The sequence below is a fragment of the Colias croceus genome, chromosome 14 (assembly GCF_905220415.1).
Source record: "Colias croceus chromosome 14, ilColCroc2.1".
In the NCBI taxonomy this organism is placed as follows: domain Eukaryota; kingdom Metazoa; phylum Arthropoda; class Insecta; order Lepidoptera; family Pieridae; genus Colias; species Colias croceus.
Genome location: NC_059550.1, coordinates 4,559,961 through 4,580,542, shown reverse-complemented (window position 1 = coordinate 4,580,542; position 20,582 = coordinate 4,559,961). Strand labels below are relative to the sequence as shown.

Here is a 20,582-nt window from a genome sequence, read left to right as displayed (position 1 = left end):
AAACTCAAACTTTATCAGTGGTGGGTATTCAACGTACCTAGCGTGCATACTGTGCATGTAAAGTTTTTAAATTATTTCAAATCCTAGTCTTTATTGGTACATGAAATAATTAAGTTATATTGTATTGCGTTCTAAGTTGGTTCTAAGCCATTGCTTTTATAGATTTTTTGTTGTTGTCAAATTGAAATAGAAATAGTTTCAGATGCAACTCGTGCACAAAGATCAACTAAATCTAAAAAAACGCGAATTTTGGCAATAAGTTTATCTCTTTTATTTATCTCTCATTATGTTTTCTACGTGTATAAAATAAAGTTTTATTTTAAAAAAGAATAATTCTTGATCCAAGCAACCAAGCTAGCTTTTACAAACGTAAAATTTAAATTTAATTAACTTACGCAATATTCAAAAATTGTCAGGGAAATCGTTGAACATTTGAGGAAAATAATCATGTTATTTTTGGTGTTATGTTACAATAATTAAATAAGTTATAAACATACATAGCCACCATACATAGGCAAATTATAATAGTCAATTTTATCTAAAAAAAGTAGAAGGATGTAAAAAAGTAATTTTACTCACTAAACTTGTGCGGACTTTATTGTAATAAGTATATTGTAGTGGAACACCCTGTATATGATGAGATGAAATATAAAAAAAAATTAAGATCAATTACCAAAATAAAGCTCCTTAATTCACAAGTAACTAATTGTGTAGGAATCTATAGAATGCGCTTTAAAAAAAACTCAAACTCAGTGGTAGTGTAGTTAACCACAATTCCTGCAAATAAGTAAATTATTTCATTTCATAAAATAATTGAGCGGTGTAGTAGAATAAGCATATACAGAGCATAAATAAAAAAAATCTGTCTGTTTGTTCGTGCCCATCTCTGGAACTACTTGTCGGATTTGAATAACACTTTTTTTAGAAGGTATTAAGGCTGTACAATAAATAGGCTATCATTGGTATAGAATCTGGAACGCATGATGCAGAACAACAATAGATTAACTAAACTTAAATTATTTAAATATATAAAAATGAGGCTAAGTAAATATTAATCCACCTAATGAGCATTTTCTGATAAGTACTAAAAATCGAAGACGATCTGGATCATCTGTATGTGGAAATCTAAAAGCCAGCTACTACAGCTATAACATAATAATGGACATAACAAAATGACTTTAAAAAATATAAATAACCGTCGATATAATCTTCAAAAATCGACGAATTTTTTTTTTAAGTATAAGTTCAAAAATTGTCTAAGTCAATGATAATTCACATAGGAGATGTTCTTCAAGACCATTGATTATTGAAAAACCATACACGATCAAGCCTATATTACCTACCTATACCTGTCAGGATCAAAATTTTTCAGAAACACATTTTATTACCAAACCTTATCGATATAAAAAAAACATGATGTATGATGAACTTGAATATTGTGTTATGTCACTATAAGTATGAGATAATTTTAACAGGATGTTTTTCGTTCTACGAAGTATTCACAAAAATAAAGAGAGGAAGAAGTCTAAGGGAAAATATGAACGATGACTCGTTGACTTTGGTCATAATTAATTAAAATAATAAATACAATTTGGAACCACGTCATAACGTGGATAAATTTTCCTCGCAAATGAGGAAAACTAAGAATAATATACCATTAATTGTTGACTTGACCTGTTATTTTGTAATCAATGGATGGTGTGGATGTGTATGGTGGTGGAATTTAGCAGTATCAGACAGCAATCCAAACAGTTCATCAGAGAACTCTCTATGATAGATGCGTTACAACACGCATAAGTATGCGACTTCTCTACGCAGAGATAGAGAATGAAGCCAAGAACGAGTCACACAGCACATGATGACCCATTGTTTAAAATATATTCTTCATTTTTAGATCTAGACATTATGTTGTTGCACCCATTGAGCAGACCTGACGACTTTTAACTGATAGTTTATTGTTCAAAATTAATCTTAGCGCTTCAAATCCTTCAGCGGCTTTTGTTACTTTATCCCCATTGTTAAGGGAATTGATTGCAATATTGCATTACTAATTTGCCGGGGAGTGCAATTTTAACAAAAAATATCAATGTCCATTATAGGAACCCAAGCAAATCCAGTTATGGACAATTGTTATGTACAATATTGGAACCCTATGTTTGAAATGGTCGTCATAGGTAGGTATATTATTAATCAGAAAGAAAAGAAAAGAAAAGCGCATGTAATTAATATCTTTAAAAAAAGTTTATTTTCGACATAATATTATGTCCATAAATGGATATATCCATAGAATTAAATGCAGTTATGGACACTGAAGAATTTTATTTAAACAAAATATCATGATACTAAATCGTGTAACATTTTGTATACTTAACTACTATTAATAAAAGTAATATCAAATTTTGCTAAGATTTATACAAAAAATCTTATAAACAAAATTGTGTCCTCAATTCATTAAGGATTTCCTTAGTAAAAACGGATTTCTTAGAAACGAGTCGCAGCAACTAAACATAAAGTTATGCCATCTTCAAACATTATGGCCGAATAAGATGAAGTGTCGTATAGCCTTTTGGAATCAAACTTTAATTTTAAGTGTTGCCAAATTACATAACGTTAATTTTGGTCTTATTATTTTAATTTAATATTTATTTTGTCCATTACTGGATGCTTGTCCACGACTGGTGCCGTTGCCTTACCTATCTTTTGTTTGGTTTGATTTTTTCACATCTTCAAGAGACGGTAGACTTTATTATTCAGTATTTTTTTCAGCTTGATACCGTCACGTGTTCCTGAGAACTTTTTGGGTATTTTTAGACAGACAGACGGACAACAAAGTGAACCTTTAAGGGTTTCCTTGAGGTTGAGGTTGAGGTTCGAAGACCGGGATAAGACTTTGGATATAGTGGCTAGTTACATATTATTTTTTATTGTTTTCCCACCTTGCTATGCTATAGCTACGCCAATGTCAACCACATGAACAATGTCGCAGTTTAAAATATTTCAAAAAATGCTTTATGTAGGTTAACAGTTTCTTGATAAGTTCACTAGTTGATAATTTAATTTATTGAAAGGGAATTATTTCACCTCGATTTTACACTAAAATGGAATTACATTGAGCAATAAATTTTGTCTTCGTTATGACCATGAGATACTCAGGAAATAATCATAATAAATGGACGTTATCGATAGAAAAAAAAAGTTACGGTGTGTTAACGTGGATTAAAAAAAATCTATATCTGGTATAAAGTAAACTACGTAAAATTACGTAGGTACTTTGTTAAATTTGTTCATAAGGATAGGTATATTAAATAAAATATTTATTTATCCAAGTAGACTATTTTAGAAGCTTTATTGGAGCGTCATTACTACATGGAAATGATTTACCGCCCACGCACACCCCGGTTCGAACACACACCCCGGCACACTTTTTTCAGAAAAGAGCAGACTAATATAATACCGTACATAATTTGTAATTATTGTTGCTCTATAATTGTTCATTTAAACTAACGTACATTTTAAAATCTAATTTCTTAACAAAATTATAATGATGCCAAAGAGCTATCTATGAATTAATGAAAGTTTAAAGTACCTGCCTACATTTCATCTTTACTTCATAGCTTCATTTTACCAAATATAATATTATCTACATTTCAACCAAGTTCTTAAATTGAGCATTGATCTTTTATTATAATTTAATTGTCTCAAACATCAGTTCAATTTTCATATTGTATAAAATATATTGTGGGAAAAAAGTCTATAGGTACATATGTATGTACACATGTCTTGCATGTGCAAGACATGTTACGCAACAGAATTTTCATACACACATATCTAGGTAAATATACATATACCTACATAATATGATAGGTTAATTTAATTTTTTGACTGTGACCTCAGCCTATGATACCTACGGCAGATAAAATCTTATCATTATAATATACAAAACCAACATAAGTAATTAAATATTTCGTTGTAATAAACTTTTTTTTACATAAATTATTATTTAAACTATTTAATCACATAACGCCTGACCAAAACAATAGCTATAGTACATAGTACTTAGTATAATATCATCTCTACTATCAATAAACCTTAATGCTTAAAATATATTTACAAAAAATCTGGCAGACGCACTAGTTGGCAATTGGCAGTGGCACAACCAGAACTAATCAATAATTATATAGATGTAAGGAAACTACAGCAAACGATATGTTTTGAAGTTCTTAAACTTTTGATGATAAACAGGTGTAATATATGGAAATTGGAAATTATCGTTTCTGTTTTTTGATAAAAATGTAGTAACATCGTAAAAACGTGATTATGGTATAATACAATCTGAGTAGATACAAAGAACCATTTTCGGACAATAATCTTACATTTATAGCTCTACATCAACTATATCTAGGAATATTTTATATTAATTCATCAAATGTCTCCTTGAATTTTTTAATATGAGTAGTACGTAAATAAATGTAATAAAGATAGTTAGCTAATTTTACGGTAAATGTAAAGCCTAGAATCATAGCCTAGAAAATTTGCTCTCTGAGTATAGGAACCAACCAACGCTTGCAAAGATCATGCAGACCGTATCTCTTGGTGATAGAAAATTTTAAATTATTTATTATGTAATCACGAATACATTTATTTGTTTATTTCTAAACTTAAAAATCAAATTTAAATTACTTAGTTAATAGTAGTTCATAAATTCTAGAGCGCCTGGAACGTTAAAAAAGACATGTAGTTTTTAAACGCTCAACGTTAAACTTTCCGAATTATAATATTATACATATATGTACTTACTTATTATTTGTTTATCAGCCAAATTGTAATGGGAATAGAGTGTATAGTTATTTCTCCTACATATCGTGCACCCATCGATCATAAGATACTAAACAACAATGTTGCTATCTATGGCATATACCTATAGGCTTTTAGCCTTTAGGGAAAAATTCAAACATAGAAATAATATCTAAGTTATGAAATGGCATTTTTTTAAGAAGGAGAAGTTGAACTTTAATTGCTTTAATTCTATATACTATTACCTTAATGAAAAAATGGCGATCCGCGATATTTCATGAATTTCGCATTTCAATTAGGTACCGTGTCAATGGACTCGAACGCAATTTCGTTGTAATTGTACTAATTGAACTCACTAGATACACCTAATACAAAGATACGTTTATTATTTTATGCTTGATGGCTTGCTGAGTCCAATTATAATAGTTCTCTTAGGACCTATAATTAATGCTATTATTGCAATTAGTTTACCCGGTAATTGTTTTAATTTGCAATTGCGTGCGAGTCGCCTGACGCGTCACGACATTCCTTACATCGATAGGCAAATGGGCGAATAAAACAAGGTCTATTACATATAAAAATAAATCCAAGGCCAAAACTCTATTAAGAATTGTAACTTTTGGAAGGTGGAAGTTTAGCCACGCTTCAACGTTAATGTTCTCAGTTCTAGCATGAACCGGGAAGTCACAAATCCACATAAAATTGGCATCAAGGATTAATTTTACTTATACTTGGACAGTTTCCTTCTCTTCTTCTACTACTGACTAGTGATTATAATAATATAAACATAGGGTATACCTTGTGTACTACCATAAATAAATAATATAGCAGTCCAGAATCACAAAGGCAGTGTTAGAAGATATTATAGATACATACGTCTATTAGTAGCTAATAGCTATTAATTTTATAATTTTATGTTCATATTCAATTAAAAATCTTACTTCTCATATTATTTATTATGTAGGGAATCATTTGACAATTTATTTACTTATTTTAATAAATTTTCAGCATACCTTTTTTTTACTTATAAAACTCCAAGTTAGACCGCGATCCCTGCGATGTCTATAAATACAGTGTCATTGTTCAGAACGCCATCTAGCAACCTGAAAAGAACTTAAGGATTAAACTGTAAATCAAAATAGAACAATGTACGTTTTACACCGAAATAATAAACGAGAACATTGCAGAATTTGCTTTGTTATCTCAATGGTAATGTTCTAAACTTTACATTTTATAGTAATATTGATATAATACTTTAAAGAATTGATGATCAAATTGCAATGGAGCCGTCCGCGTCGCTCGAGCGTGTTCTTTATAACCAAATCCGCGATATTATCATATTTACCCTCCACAAGATGGCGCTAATCATTCTCGAAAAGGAAATCTTTTTGATTTACGATTAATTATTATCATATAAATAATAAATCAATGTCATTTTTTATTTGTTTGAAATTGATACTTAAATAAATGCAAAAATTTTAGTAAATAATTATTAATTTTTAATGTCTTCAGTTTTTAATCTGTATTTCTTATTACTACTCACCAATAGATGGCGATAGTTTACAATGTTGATAAACATAAATCACACTGAAAATGACCGCGTGGCCGTAAGTGTTACGACATTATAGAATTATTAGAAGATATTTTTATCTTCTTTTTGAAGGTAACGAACAAGGAAGTTTAAATAAACCAAATTTATCGTTGAAATAAACTGGTAGGTATTAAACTAAATAAAATTTTAAATAGATAATTTTTTTAACCATTATTGTTATAATACAGCAAATACCTAGGTACTTTAATAAACACATGTGTGTAGCAAATTAGGCTTAGATGTATATTTATTCAGGAAATTTTTATTAAACTCAATATATTCTGGCATCGTTTACCTACTTAAAACGCTGACTTTGTTTTTATGTAGGTAGGTAACTAGTTAACTTATCAAAATAAAATTATTTAATTTAAAATGTTAATTGATTCAAATAAACCAGTATATTTTTTGAATGTTTATGAAAATAGTTGACGCCTCTATCGTCTATTTCAAAGAATTACATCATGTTTTTTTTATGAAGTCTATAGTCTGTATCTATTCTAAACGCCCTTCATAACATATACCTATTTTATCCTAATCTTACCATTCATTCTTATCAAAAATATCAAAATAATAACATATAAGTAAGAGTCCTATATCTGATTATAAAACATATTATATAGAGCACAGCTACCTACTTATCTATTCAGCCTCAACATCGTTAAATTCATCAATGTCGTAAACATAAAATAATAAACATAAGTGAAATCTTGATAATCGTAACACAATGTATTTAACTGTAACGACATACCTAATATAATACGGTTTTCAACCAAAACAATTTTCACTTAAGGCTCAGCTTGTACAATTGACAAAATTTGGTGTTACGTTACGTATAAATTCTGTTATAATATAATTGTTTCCGCCTTACGACATTTTAAAATAAGCATACCTATATTAACAAGTTGCAAAGTATTCGATTATTACAATATTATGATTCTGCTCTGTGATTCTGTTATTAGTACGCATACAAACAAGTTTTGGGAAAATGCTTTTATTCAAAGAAAGATAAGCAATTTCTTCTTATCATTGTGCAATATAGGTAGGTAATGTTAAATAGGTAGGTAAATAATAAACAATTACTTATAATTTTTCGTATTAAAATTAGTTACACCTGCTTCAAGTTTATTAATTTAACCACGTGGGACTTGAGCATAGGCATATTCACATTTTGAACAATAATTGAAATGTGTCCCTGTATTTCATATTTTTATGGGCAAAAATAAATAAATAAATAACTGGTTATTGCCGTGTAGTATGAAAACTTCGAACAGACTGGATTTTTGTCATTAAGACAATGAACTTAGGACATAAAATGGAAGATAAAAAACGTTTTAACGAACTCAATAACAATACCAGAAAAAACTGCGCAAAACCGAGGGCAACGGCCGTTTTGAGTTTTGGTTCACCGAAGCAGTCGACTTACAACTACATATAAATAATAATATAGTCGCAAATTCACAGTTCTGACTCACTTAAACCAAATACATTACAAATATAGACTTTATATATATGCGTTACAGTGTATTTTTCAATGATTAGGTACTGCTTATGAACTGATGAAGATAATAAAAACAAGGTTTATGAAATTGTTTATTATTCATTCTTATCGTCTAAAATTCTTTTAGCTTTGCTATGAATAATATCGATGAAATGCGTTGCATTTGACAAAATTAAATCAAAATAAACAATAAATTACTCATATAACATACCTACCTACTTGAAATGAGTTCACGGCATTTATAGGAAAAATTGTGCAACGTATTTGTTTATGTTTTTTTTTTATCTCCTCTAAACCTGCAATCTTCCTTATTAGGTATTAAGCTGGTGGTTAAAAGTGTTAATGTTGGCATGCATGGCAAACGCCCAGTGGCGTCTCCATATAATATTTTCTATGATCATGGTAAGTCTGAGTTCTACGGTGGAAGGAGGTCTTGAGGTTGAGGAGCTCGCCGTTTTATGTGCTTAAAAGTGCGAAGTTGCAAGTGTTTATGGGTGGTGGTGACCACTTAACATCAGGTGGCCCACCTGCCCCTTTGCTTGCTCTGACATATATAAAAAAGACAAGTACGGTGATTTTACGGCTTTTATATGTCTTAAGTTTCTTGAGAATTTCCTCTTTAACAGTTGGAATAAACAAGTCACGGTGAAGATGACAAAATAATGCTAATGAACCACGGGGCCCAAGATATGATACGAAGTATTTTTGACTGGAAACGTTGTATAATTTCCAGATTAGAGTGAGCTGCGGTACCCCAAAGTTCAACTCCATTTGACCAAATTGGTTTGAGGATAGACTTGTACAAAAGATGTTTGTTGTTCAGTGAAAGGCCAGAGTTACGTGCCAAGAGCCAGTACAATTTGTGAAGCTGTACACTAAGAGCTTTCCTTTTTGTGAATATATGTTTTTTCCATATAAGACGTCTGTCCAAGTATATACCCAAGTAACGTACATCTTCTGACTGAGGGATTCTTATTCCATTAAGTTGAACAGGTGGACAAGTATCGCGTTTAAGGGTAAATGTCACTTGCACCGACTTAGTTTCGTTGCCTTTTATTCTCCAGTCTTTCAGCCTCACTGAGACATCATTTAAGCTTTGCTGTAACATTTCCGAGGCAGATACAGGATCCTCATGCATTGCGATAAGAGCAGTATCATCAGCAAATATCCCAACGAGGACATCTTCTTTAGTCGGTAAGTCATAAGTGTATATAAGATATAATACAGGACCAATGGGTCCTGTATTACGCTGTACTACGCTGCCCTGTGGAACACCAGCCTTTTATAGGTAAAGCTTGCAATATTTTATAAAGAATATACATACACGATCACATATAAGAACAGACACGATCGAACGCCTGTGAAATGTCCAAAAAAGCTTCTGAACAATATTTTTTTGTGTTCGTATGCGTTATTAATCATCTCGACCAAACGATGGACTTTTTCAATCGAGCCGTGACCTTTGCGGAAGCCAAATTGATGGGTCGGTATTAAATCAAATTTGGCTAGCAGTGGAGTCAGGCATTTCAGAATAAGAATTTCCAAGATCTTTGAGGCAGCGGGAAGTAGACTTATGAGGTGGTAGGAGGACACGTTTTCTAGAGCCTTTCCTGGTTTGGGAATAAGTATGATTTTAGCCACTTTCCACTGAGCAGGTATGTATTCTCGTCGCAGTATAGCGTTATATATAGCAGTTAGTAAGGCAATGGCTACGGAAGGAAGTTCCTTCATAGCTTTAGTTGTTAACTATTAAGTCATAACCAGGAGCTTTGTTCAAACTAAGATTCTTGATTGTGGAGCGAACTTCACTTGCCGTGAAATGCCGTTTATGCGAGGTGAAAGCTGATACGGTGTCGATAGAGCTTCTGTTACTTCAGGTATCTTACTATAATCACAGTTGACAGATATATACTACTATAATCGTCAGCAGAGTTCGGCGTGAACACTCGCGAAAGGTGCTGAGCAAACAAGATTTATTTTTCAGCGTCACTTTTGACCCACGTGCCATCATCCCGTCGAAGTGGTGATTAGAAAGATAGGCTTTTTAAAGATTTCGTTCTCTTCCACAAAGAGTAATCTGTTGTGGAGGTGGCATCTAGGTTGTGCAAGCGATTCTCTATTTCTATGTTCCTAATGTCTTCTAGAGTGTTCTTAACTTTCTTCACTAGTTTGTTAAATTTTTTCTTATCTTCTGGGTGTCAGAGGTATGCCACTGTTTTCTTGCCTGTCTCTTTTTAAGCATTAATTCGGTTGTTATATTTTGTGGATACATGGGTATGATCTTAATATCTCTGTGTTTGGGCGTAGCTTTCCAGGCAGTAGTCTGAATGCAATTGTTAAAACTCTCGACAGCTGTAGTTATATCGTCATCTGATTTCAACGGGATATGTTTATCTATTGTGCTTTGTGTTTATGTGAAAATATTTAAAATTACCTATGTACTTAATTAATAATTTTTGATTAATATTATATAATAACTAGCTTACCGCCCGCGGCTTCGCCCGCTTTCTCTTAAACGATTTGAAATTTAAACTATCCTATCTCTCAAGTTGGATCGAACTGCACATGGTGTGCGAATTTTATTATAATCGGATATGTGGTTTAGGAGTCCATTGAAGACAAACATTGTGACACGAGATTTATATATATTAAGAAAGATAATAACGCCAGTTTTAGGGATGTTCGATACACATCTTTCATTGCGACAAAACAATTCAACACATGTGCGTATCACAGTGGATTGCCGAAGCAGGTACCTCATAGTATGATGGTTACAAACTGGTTGATAAGTACATAACATAATTATTTTATTATTCATATAACATATCATATATTTTTTTCTAAATAATCTAAAATATACTTAGTCCTTAGAAAACCAGATCTATGTAGAGTTTACAATAGAGTTGGACTCGAATCAATCAATACATTTTAACATTGAATAAATTGTTTAATATAACATAACCTGCATGCATGATAAATCCTGATAGGTACTAAGCTTGGTACGGGTACTACCTTAGGGTACTACGGTACTACCTGTGGGTACTACTGTCAAACTGGCAGTTTTAAAAATAATGAGGTAGCAGTGATTTTCCTCAGAATTGCTCCAATCTTATATTTTACCTACTTATAAACAAATAAAAATATTCTACGTACGTTTATTTAATTCCGGTCTGACCCAATTGTCTTGTTAAATTGCAGAGTAATCTAGAATTTTAGTTCATGACAATATTATTGTAATTGTATAACGATAAGCATATTTAATTTTATAAGGCGTACTGTAAACATTTCACCTGTTCGTTAACTGTGGTTTAAAATCCATCCATCTACCATGCGCGTCGATTAAGTGGAGCGGCAAGTCTCTACCACATAGATAACCGTTCATATTACAGACATGTCGAGTTGCTCTTGTGTTTATTTACGTCCATCGTATTGTTTGTATACAGCCCGGCACGACTGCGCATCTGTCTACGTCACACCCCTCCCGCATACCCCCGCGGAGACCTGCAATTCCTACACCGGGGTCGAGCCGACTCACTCGCTCATTCATTCGACATTCGCAAACGTTGTTACACGCTGCCAGTGAAATTGTAATTACTCGTTTATTACTACCTTATTACCCTTCAACGCTATGTTGAAAGAGACCTCCCGTTATGACAGTCGAAATACAAGTCAAGAGGAGAGGCGTCCATTAACATCAAGCCGATTGCCAGCTATTGAAGAGCTTACTCTTGGCTTAAAGCAAAAGCTTCATCTGCAAGCTCGAGCAAGAGCAGCGCCTTATTACATTAGAAAGCAAGAACCAGTTGATCTCGTAGAAAGGTTACTAGAACAACGTGCCCTTGTCGCCGAGGCTGTTCGTAGATTACAGGAAAAGAAACAAACGTGTCATGAAATATCAGTCGATTCCTAATTTATTTATTTTAATAAAACAAAACATTTTAGTTGTGAAAGTGTGGAACGTGTTGTGAAATCGTTTGTGTGCGAGAAACGTGTCGGGTTACAATGGTGCTATATGCGGAGAGCATGCGAGAGCGAGATGGCCGGTTGTGACGTGTCACGCACGACACGAATCACGAGAATGAACCAAAATGGCCGCTGGTATTCTACAATCATAATATTTATTCTTCGTTTTATAGTGACCCTAACTGATCAAAGTACTGAATGACGTAACCAACGTTTAGTATTGTGTATTAAGTTTAATTATGTATTTAAACAAATTAATTTCTCATTTATATGACAAAGCCGTTAATGTAAAGCATTTCCAAGTTATGTTAATTAATATCATGTAAATTAAATCGTTCATTTATAAATGTAAAGTATTTACGAGCTTTAAATATTGTTTTCCTATAGATGTATAACTAATATGTATTTAGAGTTCTTTCTTAATAGTTTAATCATATCAAATATTATGATTCTATCATTTTAATTATGTACCTATCTATATAAATTACCAACTTCATACCTAAAACTAGTTCATAATAATCAAGTAAAAACTATCCATAAACTTAGTCCGTTATACTTTCACAATATTATTACACTATGAACATAACAGTACACCAATGTAATAAGTACAGTTATTTCCTCGCATGCTATTGTAAGTTAGTATCGCACAAAAGCGATATAAAGCAGATATGATAAAGTATTTACCCGTTCAGATTTAATAGATTCTGGACCAGTAAACCGCTTTCATAACTGCTTATATTTAGGAAATTTCTAGGCAATATTTTAATTATAAATGTAATTCTTTTTAATGTCAACAGTCTTTATTATAATGTACAATCGTACCAAACCTGGTATAAAAATTAATGTAATATTACATGTGTGCATGTTTTAGTGCATTTTGTGATTTTAGATAGTTTAATTTATCGTCGATCTTGTGATTTAGATAAGTAATGAAGTTATAACCTAATAAATGGAATGAATTTCGAAAACATATAAGGTGTTATGTTTATTTACATACACATTTAGAACTTTTCTATTGATGACTATGACAGGTAAGGTATGAAACCTTGCCTTAACACATTTAGACTAGTGGCGCCCTCTCGTATCTAATAGAAAAAGTTTATCAATATTCCAATACAAGTCGTTTTATCCTTTACCAGTTTATTATACCGTGCGATTTCACCCACGAGTAAAAGCAAATATTTTTTCAGGAAAGTGACACAAAGTGGTCACAAACATACATTAAGTGCAACTCCTTTTTTGTACTTTTATTATCCAAAATTTAGATAAGTATAACAATAATAATTATTACTAAAGTGGTTTGTTTACTTGAATCAAACATTTTATGAAAATTAATATATTGGTAGCGGCCCGCCCCGGCTTCGCCCGTGGTACATATGAAAAATAGATAGATGTTGGCCGATTCTCAGACTTACCCGATATGCACAGAAAATTTCATGAGAATCGGTCCAGCCGTTTCGGAGGAGTATGGCAACGAAAACTGTAACACGAGAATTTTATATGTATATTAGATTTAAAATATGTTTAAAGTTTAAACAATGAGCAAGCTAGGCATGTCCCCTGTATAAAAGGCGGCAATTTTAAAAAATTGGGATATGGTATTGCTGTATGGTAGTACCTACTACCTACTGTGAAAAATACCATCTTGATACTAGGTACAATGTATTACAGATATTTCTTGCGAATTTAGTACATAATATGTTTTGCGCATATTGTATATCGAAAATTTGTATTTGTAATATACCTGATGTAGAAACGGTTTAATCCAATATTCGTAATTTTCGTTAATTACGTCGTCAGATTCACTTTTTATATAATAATATTATGTATAATTATATTTATTCATCACATCCCTGAGCAGCAGCTGGTGAAGAATTGTTCAAGAGTTCAATAATTTCATAGCCTATACAAACAAAAAAAATAAAAATATCTATCCTCTCTTCATGCAATACTCAGCTGTATAGATTAAACTAATAGTTTGTTTGTTTGAACGCGCTAATCTCAGTAACTACTGGTCCGATTGAAATAATTATTTCGATATTAGATAGCCCATTTATCGAGGAACTTTAAAAAACATGCCAACTGCAACGCTGAGAATGCCTTTGTTCTTTAATCTTTTTATAATTTAAATATTTCTTATCATATTAATAAAGGCCGTTTTTTTTAATTACAACGTTATACACTTGTTATACATAATATAATATCATTCTGTTATTTAATTGATCAGAGTTACAATCTTTTACAATTTTTACAATTTTTTACAATAAAAAGCAAAGAATTACAATATTTTAAAGATATTGTAATACTTAATAAGTTTTCGAGGAAAATAAATAAAAATATAATAAATACTGTGATAAAAGCTTCTGTTTTAAAATTAATTAAAAAATAAACTCAAAATTAACGCTTCTTTTTGAACGTTTGACAAAACTTCATAATTGACACTGACAGTCCCAGAAATATTAAACGTCATTACGTCAAATGTATTGTCAAGTTTCGATGTTTAAAAAAAAAAACACTAAAACAAAATATATTTATTACTGTGATTTATTAGGTACCATTCTAATTTCCAAGCAAACGTATTGTATTGCTTCAACATAATTTATTTTATATAGGGTGGTTTAGACATTGCAGTTCATTGTGCAAGAATAAACTTTTAAATACATACACAGGTACAGAAATAACAGAATAAAGGAACAAAGCTTTTCAACTTTCATTCAGGAATAGGTACCTAATTGTTGTTTTTCCATTTGCTTGCTACTTATACGTTATTTCTATTGATAAAACGCCCTTTTTATGACAATGGCGTGGACCGAGGACAAGTCACTAATTGTGAATACATAGGTATTCATATCTAAGCGATTAATGATAAAATATACTGATAACATTATCATCTTATTATAAATGCTTTTACAGATAATAATTACATCTCTTTCGATATTAACTGCATAGAAATATGGAGGCTTATTGGTCCATGGGTCCAGGCACTTTAGATGTGCCTATGTCATTGTTTGCTAAAAACAGACAAAGACTGGCAGAGAAATTAGAAGATGGACAAGTGGTTGTGTTGCAAGGTGGAGATGACATTAGTCATTATGATACGGATATACAATATGTATTTAGGCAGGTAAGTTAATTTTTATTGTAGCTGGATAGTAAACAAACAAAACTTTATAATTTTAGTTCAAATGTTACTTTAATATTCAATATGAAATTAAGTTAAAATAATATATCCTCAGCAAGTAAATTGCTACATCAATTTGTTGTAGAATTCTTAAATAGGTATTATTTAAAAATTAAATTATTAAGAAGAAAAATTAAATATTATTCTTATATATTTAATATCAATGCAATAGTATAAGTATACATCATCCATCATTTTCAGCCCATGCTTGTCCACTGCAGGCCTCAGTCATGGCATGACATTGAGCCCGGTCGTTCGCTCGTTGTCCCCACTATACATAATTAACTTTTAATATTTTCATTCATCTTAATTGAACTATTACTACACTATACAATATACATATTATATAATTGTAGCAGTGAATTTTTAAGAATACCTTTTATAGGAAGCCTATTTCACCTGGGTATGTGGAGTCAAAGAGCCTGGGTGCTATTTTGCTCTAGATGTGAAAACTAAAAAGGCCCATCTTTTCGTTCCTCGCCTGCCAGATGAATATGAAGTGTGGATGGGGAAATTGTTAAATTGTGAACAAATCAGAAAAATTTATGCCATCGATGAAGTTCATTATGTTGATGAGGTAATTATCAGGTAGCTAATTTGCTAATGCATATTAAAATATTTTTAATTAATTAACTATTTTTTGTTTTAACTACTGTGTCTTTTGTATCAATATTTGTATAATATTAGCTCTTATGCTCCTACTATCAACCAAAACCTATGTATTTTTTAATCATTTATTAAGCTATTGCATAGCTTCTATCGCGGGCCTTGAGCGTGGGGATCGAATCGAGAAATTCCGTAACGAAAAAATCTCACGCTCCCCACTCCGACGGGTGGAGGTGTGGCTTGAAGGCATAGCATGCAATAGCTTTACCGCAGCAGTCTCCGAGTGCCATACATCGTTTTTTTTTTAAATTTAAAAACATATATTAGAATGTTTTCCTACAAAATAGTTAAAAGCCAATTCAATATTGTAGTAATTTAAATGAATATCACGTTGCTTTCATTGTATCTGCAAGTAGAATAAGTTCAACAAAATTAATTAAAAATATGGTATTTGGAATGGATACAATAAGAATAATTCTTCATTTATCATTGTTCAAATTGAAAATAATAGTTATTTTCAATTTGAACAATAATCTGGTATCTATTTAATTTGTGATACGTTTTTATATTTTCAGCTAAGGGATATTCTCAAATCGATGAACCCTGATAAATTACTCACTCTTGTAAGTATTTTAATTGTAGAATTTTCATTTCTATGTCGAACTCACAGGAATCGAATGTTACAAAAATATTTTGTAAAATAAATTGTTCAACATATATATCAATAGCATATCATGAATGTTATATTGTATTAATTGATATTTATTTATTGGGATTTGATTCTCATAAAATAATAAAATTTCAGAGTGGTCCAAATACAGATAGTGGTTTGACAGCAAGTGAAGCAGTTTTCGAAGGCATTGATGAGTAAGTTTTAAGAACTTATAAAAAAAATATATTTATTTTTATAAAGTATTTATTAAAATAAAACTTTATGAACATTTTCAGGTTTACAGTTGATAATGAAACTCTCTTCCCAATAATAGCTGAATTGTAAGTATTTAATTTTTGAAGTGAAACTTCTTTAGACATGTTGAGAGTTTAATTTCAAGGTCGGGTCATGGCAATACCGCCACGTCATGAAGTATGGTGACGATTTTGGTACCTTTGAATCGACATGTGTGCTCGGCACACACACTCTTTTTTTTTCTTAGTAATGGTTGTTGAAATACTTAAATAAATATCAATCAATCAATGTTTATTTTAATTTTAAATACCATAATCTTCTTACTTATATATAAAATTCTCGTGTCACAATGTAAGTCTGCATACTCCTCGAAACGGCTGGACCGATTCTCATGAAATTTTCTGTGCATATCGGGTAAGTCTGAGAATCGGCCAACATCTATTTTTCATATGTACCACGGGCGAAGCCGGGGCGGACCGCTAGTTATTTATAAAATATTATTATATCTACATCCATACTTTTTTTTTTCAATGATTGTTCGTATTATTACAGGAGAGTGATCAAAACACCAGAAGAAATTGAAGTTATGCGTTATGTGTGCAAAGTTTCTTCTGATGCTCACAAACAGGTATGTAACAATATTACAAAAATCTTCTCATTATGGCTTTTGTCCTGTAATAAATAAAAAACAAAATTTCCTAATACATGATTAACGAAATGGATTTGGTAATTATAAAATACGACGACTTTCTTTTGTCACTTAATTTGTTTATTGTTTTTCACTTTCTAATTCATTATCTAAATTCTAAAGGGTTATTTTGATAAATGGATATATCAAATAAAGTGTTTACAATATTGTTATATGTAATAGATAAGAAGAGATTAGCTGATTATGCTTGCTAACTATCTGTAATGATAATTACCTAAATATTATTATTTCAACATGTCTCTTATAATAATTAATAAATAATAACACGTTAAAAAATTTCTTGTTATCTATTATCTCAATCTTTAAATTATTGAAATTGTTTATAAAGTCATATTTTACCAAAACAGTGTTGACCTGTGTTGACTAAAAAATACAGTTTTGAGTTTAGGTGCCTGTTTTCACAACAAACAAACAAAAAAGTAAATCTTTTCACTTTTTTTTTATATTTTACTTTACTTTATAATATTACTTAACATCTACAATATATTTTGTACAATTGGCAGGTGATGCTCTACGCCAAACCAGGTTTAAAGGAGTACCAATGCGAGTCAGTTTTCTTAGACCATTGCTACCGTATTGGCGGGTGTCGTCATGTTTCATACACTTGTATCTGTGGCTCGGGAGTTAACGCAGCAACTCTGCACTATGGTCACGCAGCAGCGCCCAACAGCAAGATTATAGAGGATGGTGATCTATGGTATGGTCATTGTTTTTCTTAGAGATATAACTAAAAAATTAGCACAGGCCACAGAGGGACAGAAAAAAAAACAACTTTTAACTAATGATAAATTTGATAATGGGGAAGTTGTGATGATTTTAGCATGACATAGAATATTAGTCTCTTAGTCTTAGTCAGGTATACAATCAGTACCTGTAAATTATGTATTTTTGGTACATTTTTAGTGAAACTTGTTCATAACGGCAGATAGATGTAGTTCCAGAGCGGGCAAATATATAAAAAAATCATTTTTTTTTTTTCAGTTTGTTTGATATGGGTGGCAACTATGCGGGCTACGCCGCAGACATTACATGTACATTCCCAGCTAATGGCAAATTCACTGAAGAACAAAAACTCGTCTATGAAGCAGTACTTGAAGCTCGTGACGCCGTAGTCAGGTTAGAATACTATATGCATAAGAATTATTATTTAATAACTATATTTTAATCACGTTATCGCGAATGGTACATATTTTCAAACTCTATTCTATTATATTTTTATGTTTTCTATAAAATGCCTATGCCGTATTTTTTATCTATGTTGTAAGCACCTGTTCACTCATTATTAATAATATCAAACTTACTTCTATAAATAATATCAAAACACATTGTAGGGAAGCAAAGCCTGGTGTGCTATGGACCGATATGCATTTGACGGCTAACCGGAGTATGCTACAACATTTGAGAGATGGTGGCTTGCTGGTTGGTGACGTTGAGGATATGATAAAGGTATGTACAAAAAGTATTATTATTATTTCCGTTAACCGTGTCGTCCTGTGGTGTCGTCCATGTATCGCGTTGCCTGGGTGTGATGTTTGTGTTGATTTTATGAAAAGATATGAAAAAAAATTGAAAACTTTTTGATTTTGTTTTTTGCCAAGAACCTACTTGACTCGAGGACACTACTATATAGCGGTGCGAGCAGACATGATACAAAGAAGAGATAAGAAAAGAAGCAAAATCCATTAATTCCTATTTTTTTAAGCTTCGAATGTTTTTCAACCTGACTGAATTACGAATGAATTGGAACAAAATCCCACCAGCACGGCGTGAACGCGATCCTCCAGCCTCACGGGCTCGGTCACCTGATTGGCTTGGACGTGCACGACGTGGGCGGGTACCTGGCGCACTGCCCGCCGCGCCCGGCCGGCCCGCTCGCGCGCTTGCGGACCGCGAGGGTGCTGCAGGCCGGCATGCTGCTCACTATCGAGCCGGGCTGCTACTTCATCGATAAGGTACAGTTGAGTCTTCATCTAGAAGTCCCTTGACGAGGGTAAGAACTAAATACAGGTTCGGTTGTTTTGCCTCCCGACGACTACGATATGACATAAGCCCTATAGAAAATATGAACTCCCATGCAACGAGAGATGGCGTTAAATAATAGCTAGCAACATTATTGAACTTTTTGAACTCCTTTCCTTTACTCAGAATGTCGTTTTTGACGAGGAAATCTATTGTTCGAAGGTTGAATGCATGTTTTATTTTTGCTTATAAGTAGTTCATTGTTGATATTTGTTTATTAATAAACGGTACTTATTTTAACCATCCGGCCACTGTGAAATTGTTAGAAAATAGTTTTCTGAGACTTTAAAATCTTCGATAATGTATATTTAAAAAAAAACTTTACTATAGACATTTTATGTTGCAGCTCTTAGATAGAGCGCAGTCCAGCCCCGAACAAGCGAGATTCTTTAACTGGGACAAAGTGAACAAGTACCGCGGCACGGGCGGCGTGCGTATCGAAGACGACGTTCTCATCACTGAGGATGGAGTGGAAAATCTCACATTTGTGCCGCGAACGTAAGCTATAATTTTTTTTTAACAAATGACAGTTCTTGAAATCCATAGGTATACAATTTATGGAACGGTTATTCAACTAAGGGCCGATTTTTATTCGCCGATAAAACTTATTCGTCGAATAATGTATAAAACTACCATTTTAAAAACGTATTCTAATTGCCCGTATTTGGCAGTTTTTGTGACATTTTAATATTATCGTGTAATACTTTATTGGACGGATAAATTTTAACCAAGGATTGAAAAATCGGCCCTTAGAGCTAGCGCGCACGAGCAACTTTATCTCCGCAACTATTTTGTCTCTCCCACCCATGGGCTACCTAGTGTCAAAGTGCGAGCACGTAGCGACGCAACTCCCCATACAATTGATGGGAGAGACAAAATAGTTGTGGAGACAAAAGTTGCTCTTGCGCGCTAGCTCTTAAAATATTTCTACTCAAATTGCTCTTAAAATTTTTAACCATAAGTACTTACTTATTAAATGATTTCAATATAAATAATTTTATTTATCGTCCAATGGTATTTAACTTCTAGAAAAAAACATATCCTCAATTGTAAATTTGTTGTCAATTCTAATTATTATTAATTACTGATTTTTGTTTACAGTGTTGCGGAAATTGAAGAGCACATGGCAAATGGAGCTAATTTTAAACAGATTTAAGTAAAATATTTAACCGACTGTATATTATGTGATACAATATATTACCATTATGTTATCCTTTTATAATGTAAAGGTTTCAAATAAAATGTCTATATATTTTGTTTATAATTGTTTTATTTCCCATGTTTTAATGTAGCACTTTATATAAATATATATTA

General features: G+C 32.0%; 1 protein-coding gene across 2 annotated transcripts; it reads left to right on the top strand.

The window, feature by feature from the left end:
* Positions 1–14,317: 14,317 nt before the first annotated feature.
* LOC123697478 (xaa-Pro dipeptidase) lies at positions 14,318–20,527 on the top strand. Of its 2 annotated transcripts, none has more exons than XM_045644006.1 (13): positions 14,318–14,515; positions 14,760–14,970; positions 15,413–15,604; positions 16,209–16,256; positions 16,439–16,500; positions 16,582–16,626; positions 17,093–17,168; positions 17,753–17,946; positions 18,231–18,365; positions 18,581–18,695; positions 19,010–19,201; positions 19,615–19,766; positions 20,370–20,527. In XM_045644006.1, the coding sequence occupies exons 2-13, from the start codon at positions 14,800–14,802 to the stop codon at positions 20,422–20,424; spliced, it is 1,437 nt and encodes a 478-aa protein (XP_045499962.1). In that variant the 5' UTR covers positions 14,318–14,515; positions 14,760–14,799; the 3' UTR covers positions 20,425–20,527. The 2 variants fall into 2 exon arrangements, with proteins under 2 accessions (XP_045499962.1, XP_045499963.1); XM_045644007.1 differs by lacking the exon at positions 14,318–14,515 and adding an exon at positions 14,550–14,687.
* Positions 20,528–20,582: the final 55 nt, after the last annotated feature.